The sequence below is a fragment of the Alosa sapidissima genome, chromosome 1, assembly GCF_018492685.1.
Source record: "Alosa sapidissima isolate fAloSap1 chromosome 1, fAloSap1.pri, whole genome shotgun sequence".
NCBI lineage: Eukaryota > Metazoa > Chordata > Actinopteri > Clupeiformes > Clupeidae > Alosa > Alosa sapidissima.
Window position 1 is genome coordinate 19,580,319 of NC_055957.1, and position 13,279 is coordinate 19,593,597.

General features: G+C 41.3%; 1 protein-coding gene across 2 annotated transcripts; it reads left to right on the top strand.

Moving 5' to 3' along the window:
• Positions 1–1,921: 1,921 nt before the first annotated feature.
• LOC121723326 (zona pellucida sperm-binding protein 4-like) lies at positions 1,922–5,544 on the top strand. Of its 2 annotated transcripts, XM_042108939.1 has the most exons (9): positions 1,923–2,225; positions 2,259–2,446; positions 3,710–3,900; positions 3,994–4,091; positions 4,166–4,323; positions 4,410–4,602; positions 4,725–4,866; positions 4,967–5,042; positions 5,376–5,544. In XM_042108939.1, exons 1-9 carry the CDS (start codon positions 1,975–1,977, stop codon positions 5,450–5,452), a joined length of 1,374 nt encoding a protein of 457 aa, XP_041964873.1. In that variant the 5' UTR covers positions 1,923–1,974; the 3' UTR covers positions 5,453–5,544. The 2 variants fall into 2 exon arrangements, with proteins under 2 accessions (XP_041964870.1, XP_041964873.1); XM_042108936.1 differs by having other exon boundaries at positions 1,922–2,446.
• Positions 5,545–13,279: the final 7,735 nt, after the last annotated feature.

The window sequence follows — 13,279 nt, forward strand, 5'->3', positions numbered from 1 at the left end:
CATCCGCTGATAAAATGTGATCATCAACACTGCGCGCCAATATGTATCAGGTCACCCCCCTACACTTGTGGTTCACCCCAACAAAAACGGTCAAAAAAGGCAAAAATCCAATATTAATTGAATTTTACTTTTGTTTCCAATCCATTTTCGTTTTTTTCTTTATCTTGCGTGACTAATGACACATTTAGAAAATAGCAGCAATTATCTATTTGCTGACCAGTTAAAAAAATTGAAAATTGGATTATTGAACACATTTTTTATTTGGATCAGATGGATGGAGCAAATAGAACAAAGCACTGCAAAGCGTTACACGGACCCATGATGATCATTAAGAAAACATTTCTGTATTATAATGGGGGCATTACAAAATGGTTTATTTGATGGAAATTAGGACATTTTACTGGACATGCATGTTCCTATAGCTAAATGACAAAGTTGCAAGAACATGCACACTTGTTAATTGGATTGGGTTACGAAAAAAGGAATATGGTCTGACTTAAAACACCTGAAAATTGTTCTTGGATTTACCATTGCTCTACATCCATGTTGGGAAGTAACAGAAGGCATGAAACAGGATTACATGTTTGAAATACAACATATGAGTACATATTGGTGGCATTTAGACTACAGTAGCACCGATCACTTAAAGGGATAGCTGTTTAGATCAGTGGTTTTTAAAGTGGGGGTGCCAGGGGGGCCTCAGCTAGTTGGAAGGAAAAATAAAAGCAACAAATAAATACATTTGAAAAATGTTAAATATACCAATTACTATTATTACTAATATACCAATTACTGTTATACAATGGCATTATAATATTTTTTTTTGCATCTCTGAACATTATTTTCCATGATAATGACTGGGAATAATAGTAGAGTGATAGCTCTCATATAGCAGAAAGCCCCAAATGTAATTTTTACACACTGTATGCTCCATCACAAAGTGCTTGTGGCTAAAATAATTATTAGGATTAGCTTAATGTATTTTTAAATTTGCCGTACATCAAGGGGGTCCTTGGCCAGAACCTAGTGGTATTTGGGGGGCCTTGTCATGGAAAAGTTTGGGAGCCCCTGGTTTAGATCATTATAACATATAGGCCTATAGGCTTTTCAAAATTTGAAAAGGATTCAAATCCTTTTGTAACCAAACCATGTGTATCTCTCTGGTGCCTCCTACTCTGATTATCGAAACCGCAGTTTTGGAGGAAATACTTACAAATACTATTTACAGTTCTTGCAGTATTTTGGACACAAAAATGACATTGTACTGCATAGTACTGTAATTTACTACAAAAATGCAATATTTTGGACATGAAAATACTAGGCTACTGCACTGTATAGCCTACTATAACTGAACTGTACTTCAAAAAAACTGCAGTTATTTTTTGTAACAGCAAACATCAAAAGCAACAGGCATATATATATATATATATATATATATATATATATTTAAATAAATGATTACATTTTGGCCCTCAGAGTTCAGGTAGGAGGGCCCCTTAGCAGGATTTTACTTTTGCCTAGGGCCCCATGGAGGTCTCAACCGGCACTGACAAAATGTAACTGTTTAATCCTGAACTGATATGAACTCAACTCGCATGAGGTAATTGAACCACCTTTGGATGTCATTCCCAATGTCAGGTTAACACAACCTTGTCAGGACATTCTGTACAAATGTTGGTTGAATCTCCACGAGAAACTATCAACAATAAGTTAACACAATAAATGATGTGTGTCATTTCTGGGATGTTTTGTTAATGATTTAGACAGTTGATGCCACTCTACACTATCTCCTCTTTTCAACTTTTCTGTGCCATGAGATATCTTGCCTAAATTGCAGCACATGACATCACTGCCCTGAGGAGGAGCTAACCAATTAAATTACGGGGGGGTGTTTTGGAACTCTGTCACTCCTCTACTAAGGCATAAAATAGACCCTGGTTCACTGGTAGTGGCTGAAATTTGGTAAGGGCAGCCATGGCTCTAGAGAAGCAGCTGTGTTGCTTTGGCGTTGTGCTTGTGGCACTGTGGCTGGGGACCAGTGGAGTGTCATCGCAATGGACACCAATAATTTCGTCCTCGTCCATTAAAAACCCCCAAACCCCACGCCAACCTCCACAGAAAACGCCAGAGGTGATTCCGCAGACTCCAGCTCAAAGGCCACCTCCAAGGCCAGCTCAATGGCCAGCTCAAATTCCGCAGGCTCCAGCTCAAAAGCCAGCTCAAAGGCCAGCTCAAATTCCGCAGACTCCAGCTCAAAGTCCGCAGACTCCAGCTCAAAGGCCAGCTACACCACCTCAAAGACCCAGGGATCCTCCGATGCAGATCAATATATGCAACGTACTGGATTCTGACAGAATACAATGTGGTTTATCTGGTACCAGTGCTGCAGAGTGTCAGAAAATGAACTGTTGCTTTGATGGTAGTCAGTGCTATTACGGGAACACAGGTAGGTTTGTTTGCATCTTTTTCTTTATATTTCTTTATTTAACCTTTAAACACTGTTTGTTGCTACCCCCCTTAATTTTAATGTTCGCGGTCAAATTTGACCGAACAGTTTTAACTGTTCTTAAATACCAATACCATGACAAAAAGTATTATTTAATAGAACATTATTGTAAACAGACCCTTATTAGAACATTAACATCTACATCACGTGTGTTTGTGTGTGTGTGTGTGTGGGTGTGTGTGCGGACACTGTGGTTCACATACACAGTGGCAACATGACAACATGAACTGACAACATGTACTGTGTGTGTGTGTGTGTGTGAGAGAGAGAGAGAGAAAGAGTTTGTGTGTGTGGGTGTGAGTGTTTCCATGTGTGAAAAATGCATGTGTGTGCATTGGTGGTTTTCCTGCACATGTGGCAACATCACAACATGGACTGTGTGAGTGTGTGTGTGTGTGTGTGTACATGTGTGTGTACAGTATGTGTCTGTTTGTGTGTGTGTGTGTGTGTGGGGTGTGTGTTTCTGTGTGTGCATGCATGCCTGTGTGTGCGAACATTGGTGGTTTACATGCGCAACTGGCAACATGACAACATGAACTGTGTGTTATGTGTGTGTGAGTGGGTGTACATGTGTGTGTGTCTGTTTATGGGTGTGTGGGTGGGTGTGTTTCTGTTCACCCCTATTCACGTATGTGCGTGAATGCCTGTGCGGACATTGGTGGTTCACACGTACAAGTGGCAACATGACAACATGAACTGACAACATGTACTGAGTGTGTGTGTGTGTGTGTCTGTGAGTGGGTGTACATGTCTGTGTACTGTATGTGTGTCTGTTTGTGTGTGTGTGCTTCTGTGTGTGCATGCATGCATGTGTGTGGGAACATTGGTGGTATGTTGTAGGAGTGTGTGTAAGGAGATATATTTTATCTCCTGGATGAAATGTATACTCTTTCCCATTAATTTCCTATGGCGGTCATTTTTGACCGTAAACAAAAAAAAGTGTTTCTACGTTGAATAAATCACTGAAAATTCAAAGAAAGTAGTCAAAATAAATTCTATATGTTCAAAAGCCTTTTGTGAAGGATATCATAAGATCTTGAGGCAATCTGATGAAAAATGCCATATTTATGGTACAGGGAATGAGTAAATCGGTCATTTTTGACCGGAACAGTGTTAGAAGGTTAAGCTTGTAGCCACTTGGAGTATACTTGTTTTGATTTTATTTTTATGTTTTTGCTTTGCTCTGTTTTACTTGATTCTCAGTGACTCTGCATTGCACCCTGGATGCTCAGATCATTCTTGTGGTCTCCAAGGAAGTCACCTTGCCTCGCCTAAATCTGGACACTGTCGTCTTCCTGGGTGGTTCGGGTGAACCCAATTGTCGCCCTGTGGACTCCAACTCTGGCTTTGCCATCTACCAATTTACACCAACAGCCTGTGGTACTCGCATGAGGGTGGGTCTGCCTCAACAGTGATGATCATCATGCGCTAAATGTTACATTTATCACAGGGAGAATAAGGAATGTGTGCAATATTTCTGTTCGCAGGAGGAGAATGACCAAGTGATCTACGAGAACCAAATGACCTCCTCATACGAAGTTGGCATTGGACCCCGGGGCTCCATCACAAGAGACAGTTTTTATGAGTGAGTGGACAGTACATGCAGTTGACTTACGCTTTCTTTTTCTGTTTGCTAATCTGTGTTTCCTTTGGCTTTAGGGTGTCTATCCAATGTCGTTACACCGGCCAATCAGTGAAGGCATTGCTAGTTGAGATCCTCTTTGTTCCCCCTCCTTTTGGAGTGGATCAGCCAGGGCCTATCAGAGTGGAGCTCAGACTGGGCAATGGTGTATGTCCCACAAAGGGATGCGTGGAAGGTATGCTGAACTGTCCCAATCACTCACTTATCCGCAGCACACCAGATTGTGAGACTCTTTTGCTACAACTGTCTTTTCTTCTGCAGAGTCAGTAGCCTACACATCATACTACTCTCAAAGTGACTACCCAGTCACTAAAGTTCTGCGAGATCCTGTATACGTTGAGGTGCGCCTCCTGGAGAGGACAGATCCAAACATTGTTCTAACCCTGGGCAACTGCTGGACGACACCCTATCACGAATCCACTAGCATGCCACAGTGGGACCTTTTAGTGGAAGGGTAAGGAGCCAACGGCTGGAATTAGACCCACTAGATATGACCTCTTCCATGGTCAGCTGCAGGCTACGTGCACAGTGAATATAAGTGAATAGATCAATCTGTAACCCCAAGTCTCTCTGCAGATGCCCCTACATGGATGATCGTTATCTAACCACCTTGGTGCCAATCTCGCAAGATGTTGCCTTCCCTTCCCACTACAGGCGTTTCATCCTAAAAATGTTCACATTTGTTGACGTACAGTTCAGTTCCCCCCCGCAGGAAACGGTAATGTTTTTTATGACGGCACTGCTAATACACTTTACTCTGAAAGGCGGTTTGATTGGTGTGGCTGATTCCTGTGCCTGTCTGTTTTGTCTGTGTTCAGGTGTACATTCACTGTAAAATCTCTGTGTGCCAGCCTTCAGCAGGAGCCTCTTGTGAGCCATTGTGTAGCCGATTCAGTGAGTATTCCCTGACAGTAATAGAGAAGTTGCCCCTATTCTTCTGTGTTAACCAATGGTGACCAATGGTTAAAACTACATTGTGTAATATTTTGGGTCGATTGTTAACAAAAACATTTTTTTTCTTTCAACTCTACTTGATAAAGAAGTGTATGATATCTTAACGTATGCTAGGCTTCCGTAGCTAGTAAATCGTGCTTGCAGTGTTGTAATATACCATCTCACTGCTAAATGGCAAAATTTCCCCCAAGAATTAACCCATGAAATTACACAATGTAGCTTTAATCTATTCTTCTGTGTTAACCAATGGTTTGCTTTTCTTCATCTCTGCAGAGAGGGATGTTTCTGCAGTGAAGCAGGAGGAAGCTGCTGTTATTGTGTCAAGTGGGGCAGTTAGGATCAAAGCCTGATGTATTCATCAGAGAACTGGGGACAGCAGATGTATGAGTTACACCTGTTCAAAACAGATTTTGGATTCAATTAAAGCTTGACCCTATGAAAATAGTGACTGATTGTTTATATTCCTCATACTTCAGTATGCAGAACTTGTCCAAATCTAAAACAGTACCACATAGTTTTTGTGTGTAAGTGAAGAAAGAAAGAAATGTATACCCGTACGTTATCTGCCAAATGAGAAAATAAACTCAAAAAAGGATATCGAAAAAGAATACCAAGGAGTGTGCAAACTTTTTTCACAAAACTTGACTTTTTTGATCAGCACCTGGGATGTGCACAAAGTCTCCTTGCAAGTGTACCCGGCCCATAGTAATTGCCTATACCCACACACAAAGTTTGAGGTTTGGAGTTTTCAAGAGAATAGAAATAAAAAATTGTTGGACATTAAAAAACAAACAAATCATAGATACAGTACATTGTTCAGTTTGAAAATTACTATTGTATCAGGAAATGGCTGCTTTTTAATGCAGTATTTACTGCAACCATCTGTCCTGTGTTAGTTGCATGTTGTGCTTGCTAATCTTAGTTTAACATGGTAAAAGGCCAATTGATCATTAGAAAACTCTTTTGCAATTATGTTAGCATAGCTGTAAACTGTTGTACTGATTAAATAAGCAATACAACTAATGTCTTTAGATTAGTTTAATGTCTAAAACATAACCTATGATGGGTTAGATTAAAGGCAGAAAAAAACAAGAAACAAATAAGTTTCCTTTTTAAATGCAGTAGCCATAGGGTTCCCACAAACACTAAGAACTGACCACATTACTCCAATATTTAAGTCCCTGCACTGGCTCGCAGTAATTCACAGAAGTGACTTTAAAGCACCACTGCTTGTTTATAAATCACTAAACCTAATTAGAGACCTAATTCTATCAGACATGCTTCAGCATCATACACCTTCCAGGTGTCTCAGGTCTCAGGAGAAATACTTGTTGGTAAAACCCACTATTAGAACTAAACATGGTGGAGCAGCTTTGGAACCACCTTCTTGGTGATATCCAAAATGCCCCAACTATAGTCAGTTTCAAATCTAGGCTTAACACCAAACATCCTTAACACCAAGCATACACAGTGAAAGGAACGATGAACGTTCTGATTAACAGTAAGTATATTTGATCAGTTTGCAGAACACTGAGGGCCAGATGTACTAACGCTTTTGCGCCCATTTCAGGCGTATTTGTTTCGCAATGTGCGTGTAAAATCATTGCGAGGTATGTACAAACAGGCCGCAATGATGTAAAAGCGCAAACTGCCTGTCGCGGGAGCTGAAAGTGGCAGATTGCGATTGCGATTGTCATGTCATGCATATGCATTCATGGGAGGATCCAGGGGAAAGTGGGAGTTTAGCGTAAAAAGATGGGAGGGGAAGAGTAAAGAGTGCCTAGTTATGTATTCCGCGGTATGTACAAAGACTGCTCCTGAAAGCGCACGTCTATTCTGCGCCTAAATACTTCCGCCTTGTAAAAGCAGGTGTTAATCCACATTGCAGTTCAATGCGTCAATAAGAGAACCTTTCAAAGACAACAGAATCGCTATTTAGAACACCAGTTTTTGTACTACCAAAAGCAACCTTAACTTTCGTTGGCCATGTCTTACTTTCACTTTCACGTCATTCACTTAAACTTTCCTACTTGCTAGATTTGACCAATCTTCCATAGCCTACGTGCACAAGTAGTTTGAGTAGAACTACTGATCTTCATTATCTCCCTGCTTGTTGACATCTTATCATGTATGGTATTATTTCATGATCGCTAAACGTTTGATTCTTTTTAATGTTGTCATCAGTTAACTTCATTCAACTGCGCTTGTAGGCGCTGCCATTCAGTTGTGGACGTTCGTAAATTGCGTTTATGGGCGGAGAAGGGCAGAGAAAGGCGCAGTTTACACTAAGGATTGAACGATTGATAAATACGACGGAAACGGAAGCGCTCGCAATCTGCGGTGTGTCCATGGCGCTGATAACGCTACGTTCGCAAATGTACGTACATCTGCCCTGAGAGTGCAGTTGTGTTGTTTTGATTGAGTAAATAACAATTACCCAATTACAGTTACGAAAACAAAATAATCATTAAAAAAGATTTATGAAAATGCATTAAAATGGAGGATATAGTGTTTTGGAGCCAATCTATGTGTGTCCTAATATATACTAAAATGTAAACTAAACTTCTGTGCATGTACAGTCTCTTACAGATTCCTGATGTACACTACATGTGAGCACACTTCACCTAACCCGGCCATACAGGTGCAGTGGCCAAATCGAATCAGTGCCCCCTTTTCCACAGCAAACCAAGTTGTCAGAGGCGATTCATTCAAGCTGTAGGAATGATGTACCTAACATATGTAACGGATGCCAGCTAGCTTAGCTGTGCTTGTGGAATGTTGGTAAACCTCACTCCCCGACGCCTCAAGAGTGCTACTGGCATGCGAGCCAGTAGCCTGGGCTATTGGCTCAATTGTTAGCGCGCTCGCCTCCCGATCCGAGGTGCTGCTGTTTCGCGGGTTCGAGTCCGGGCGTGTGCAGGGCTGAATCGCGCAGGTTCAACACAACGCAGGTTACATTGGTGCCGTGACCCGGATCGGGAGTGAGGTTTAGGGGGTTTTAGGTTACACATAGAAAAAGGTTTTAATTAGATAAAGTAAATCATTCACAAGCACAGTAGCCTACAACAGATATTTTTTAAAGCTACACATTTCTTTCCTTTTTTTAATTAGGTTACCATATATGTTTACATGTGGCATCACGTGGGTAGACAAATCAGACTAACTGCAAGCTGTGCGTCCAGCTGGGTTTCATTTAAGTGACGGTCCGGTCATAGAGACAGTTGACATAATGGATAATTTGAGATTTATGATTCGCTGATGTTATGTTTCATGTCAATCGTGTAATCTTAACTAAACGTGCTTACACGTTCGCCAGTAGGTGGCGAGAACGCGTTATCATCTGTTCGTGATTTGATATGATATGAGAAGAAGAGTACATGGTGAATGAATGACACGTTACTGTTGTACTGCGTCTACTTATTACTTAGTTACTTTGCATGCATACTATCGTACACTTAGTACTACTACATTACAACCTAAAAGATTGCTAACAGGATTATATGCATTTCGCTGCCCCAACTGCTCTTGTCTGTTGTCTAATGCTATGTGGAGTGGATAAGCAGGTAGGCTACAATGTTGACATCCTGCTAGCAATATATGATACAGTTGGCATAAGTTTTTTTTTTTAACTACTTATCAAGCTGTCATTCGCCGGCAGGCAGGGTGTACATATTCAGATGAAGACTTCATCACACGATGGAACAGATGTCACTTTGTGTAACTTATAGCTACAAACATGCAAACATTAGCAAACGGATAACGTTAGCTAGCTAACTAGTATCGAAAAAGACACTCACCTTTTATGAAGATATTCCTGTTTTTCACCTCCCATACGACAGCGTTGTTAACCCATCCACTCTTGATAAAAAGATAGCTATCTGTACTTTTGTAGGCTTTTATTTTTTGTTCGGTGTAAGGTGACGGATTCTCTATAAGATATGTAAATATCTCCAAACTCCAAGTCTGGTAGAGACTTTGCCAGCTTCAAAGCAATGAAAACATCAGCGGGTGCTGCGTAACGTTATGGATCACACATTCCGAGTATGTTAATCTTTTCTTGATATCTATTTGAACATTTGGTGACATATGGTCTAAATAGTTAATTGATTGTAGTATTGGAAATCTGCAATTACCCTGGCTGGCCACTGTTCGTCGCCATTTTGTTAGCGTTTCTTGCCCGCCAGGTATCCATGGTAATCACGTGACTGCAAAGTATGAATGAGGGAGCCAAGCAGAATAGGCCGGAGTAGCAACGGTAACAAGATAGAACTCAGCAGACACCCGGGATCAACAGGGCTGAAACAGAGCTGAGTATTGCCACCGCCTCCGCCAACCAGCCCCCCCCCCACCTAATCACTCCAGCCCGTCCCACCCCGTCCTGCCCTGCCCTTGCACGCACGCATTAGAATTAACTGGATGGAACATGTTGTCATCAGTTTCACATCAAAAAATAAAAGATTGATAAAACACATCAGCAACTACAGATCAAAATGCAATATTGCTAATTGCAGCACCCCCTACAGGTCAAAGGTCACCAAATTTTTTGAGCGTCCTCCTAATGGGGTCATGAATATATGTAGTAAGTTTGGTTATGATACATGGCAGGGTTGCTGAGATATGAGCTCACTTCCTGTTTAGCGGCTTCGCCACCAATTTCGATTGGCTGTTACGGGTGAATGCTTTTGTCAATTGTTCCAGAGAGCAATATATTGATAGGTTATGGTCTGAAGATGGTCTGTGCCAATGTTGGTGAAGATCAGATGAAATGTACGTCCTGTGAAAACTTTTTGATGTTTTTGATTAAATCTAACTTGGCCGCCGAATCAATTACGATGACATCACAAGTTGGCCTGGGTCTGCCTAAGGACCTCCAACAGTATTACCAGACACCACTAGTACATTTTAATTCCAAACACAACAACAGCTACAGGCCAAAAGGTATGTTTCTTAATTACAGCGCCCCTAGAAGCCAAAGGTCACCAAATTTCTTGAGCATCCCCCTGATTGGGTCCTGAGGCCATACAACAAGTTTGGCTCTGATACATGCAAGGGTTGCTGAGATATGATCTCACTTCCTGTTTGGCGGCTTCGCCGCAAATTTCGATTGGATATTACGGGTGAACGGTTATAGTTCCGAAGACAAAACACCACAACTTTTGTGAGGCTTGGTCTGAAGATCATGTGTGTCAAGTTTGGTGACGATCGGACAAAATTTGTGACCTGTGAAGTTTTAGTTTCTTTCACTAAAATCCAATATGGCGGAAAATCCATCATGGTGGAAAATGTCGTCATAGGGTGGCTTGAACTCGGCTTGGTCCAAGGATTCCAAAGATACCTCATTTTTGACAATTGGGCATATGGGTCAAAAGTTACGTGCGTGAATGCACATCCAACTTTGGCCTGTTGGTGGCACTAGAGCGCTCGAGGTGCCAACTTGAAACTTGGTGAAATGAATCATGGGACTGTCCCAAATTGGTCATTGAAGTCTATGGGCTGCCATAGACTTCAATGGCAGAGGATAGATGTTAAATAATAATAATAAATATAACCGCAAGCGGTGATTTAACGGGGTCCGAGCAAAATGAACATGAGGTAGCATAGCTTTTTAGTTTACATATGCTTTGATTGTTTGGGCCCAATTGTTCAAAAAAAACGTGACTGGATTTCAGTTATCGGATTTCGGTCACCGGATTTCGGCTATCGGATTTTTAAATCTTGAAAACGGGTTGTTCAAAGGGAAACAAGGATCCTGAAATTGGATTAGATCACATAATCTATTCTTGGTTTTGATCTGGATAAAACCTTTGTGTTGTTCAAAACTTTTGAGTTGGATTGGAATAAATTTGATCCATAAAATTAGGATTACCCTCTGCTGTAACGTTATAGTGTGCTAACCTCCACAACCCAACAGTATTCTAACAGCACTCTATTCTAGTGTGCTAATCTCCACAAGCCAATAGTTTTCTAACAATACTCTATTCCAGTGTGCTTACCTCCACAACCCAACAGTATTCTAACAGTACTCTATTCTAGTGTGCTAATCTCCACAACCCAATAGTATTTTAATAATACTCTATTCTAGTGTGCTAATCTCTACAACCCAATGTTATTCTAACAATACTCTATTCTACAGGACTATGCATTTGTCGTGGATAAGATGAAGGGTCTGATAATGGAAGGCAGTGTTTCCCACAGAATTGAATTGTATTTGTGGTGGTAGGTGAAGGGGGGTGGGGGTGGGATCTGTGTTGGAGTCAATAAGATGAACATCCTATAATTATGACCGCCGCGCAGCGATTTATTTATTTTTTTTTCTTTTTCGCATGCCCAAATTTCCGTCAATGATTCCCGGGACACTGAAAGACCGGGGTACACGAAACTTGGTGGACATGTAACCCCACATGGATAGCATGGAACCATCGTTTTTCGTTTTGATCTGTAGCCCCCCCGCTGAATTGGACCCCCCGAAAGGAGGGTAGGGCAGACACAGTTTTCTGTGAATATCTCGAAAACCGTAGGGTTTAGGAGGACCATTTTTTTTTTGTATGTTGATCTCAAGGGGCCATGTCAACCCATTCCATAACCACTCATTTCATGTATAGTGCCACCTAGTTAAACACAAAAAAGTAAAAATGAGGTGGTGTAATTGAAGGTATCTGTGACCTAACATAGTCAAAACTGCACGAAATTGGAAGTGTAGGATCATTATGACACCCTCTGTATGCACGCCAAGTTTTGTGGAATTCCGTTCATGGGGGGCCACACAATAAATTAATTTATGTTACTATACACCAACTGGCCTGTAGGTGGCCGGAGACAGTTTTCTGTGAATATCTCGAGAACCATAGGGCCTAGGAGGTCCACCTTTTTTTTGTATGTTGGTCTTAAGGGGGCATGTCAACCCATCCCATTACCACTTATTTCATGTATAGCGCCACCTAGTTAAAAATTAAAAAGCAAAAAATTAGGTGTTTTCATCTCAATATCTCTGGCTGACAAGGTCAAAACTGCACGAAATTAAAAGTGTAGGATCATTATGACACCCTCTGAATGCATGCCAAGTTTTGTGTACTTTCGTTCATGGGGGGCCTTACAATAAAATAATTTATGTGTACATTTAGTGACGTACACCAACAAGGATTCCCGGGACACTGAAAGACCGGGGTACACAAAACTTGGTGGGCATGTACCCCCACATGGATAGCATGGAACCGTCATTTTTCGTTTTCATCTGCAGCCCCCCCGCTGGACTGGACCCCCCGAAAGGAGGGTAGGGCAGACACAGTTCTCTGTGAATCTTTTATGGTATGTTGGTCTCAAGGGCCCACATCAACCTGGCTCATAATCACTCATTTGTGATTTGCCCCCCCCCCCCCCCCGGTAAAAAATGAAAATCAGTAGGATTAAAAGAAAGCCAAAATAAATATTCATCATCATCATCATCATCATGGCTGCATTTTCAGTATTGGCGAGAAGTAGTCGTTTGTCCACTAGATGGCGCATCGTTGCAGTGAGACGTAATTTTGTTGGAAGTTAAAAGTGGGTTGGAAAAAACAATGGACGCTTCATACAAGGACTGTAATTTACCGCAGCGAACATCTAATAAGGATAGGACGATGTTCACATGAAGTGTAATTCCCATTTCTTCTTGAAGCCGAAATAAATCTGAGTAGAAGTGGCTACTTCATTCGCGCTTTCCTTGACTCATGGAGCTGCGTGAATGTTATTACAACTTTTCGCCACGATATGACAGTTTAAGTCCGCTTGATACTGTAAGGCGTAAGCCATTGGTTTCCAAAGGAGATTTTATTTGTGTCGCCAGCATAGCCTATTGACAATTTATGTTGTAAATAGGCCTACCTTATAATCCTACCTGTAGCTTAGGGAAGCTAACAGCTTTCTATTAGGATCTAGTTTGTTAGTTACCGTTTTGTCATAACTCCCTGATGCATTTTTGCATTTAGAATAGCCAGAGCGTGTATATCTCAATCGGAAAATTAAACAATATCGGGTGCCTATGGACTAGGCTGGGTGAACCCAGCCTGATCTGCCCGCTATTTATTTTTTGATTTCTTAAAAGATTGAGCTTGGTCTGATGAAAGCCAGACTAGCCATGGACCTCAGTTAAACAATGCAAGGGAACATGAATCAGCCTATATTTGCACTAACAATAACGG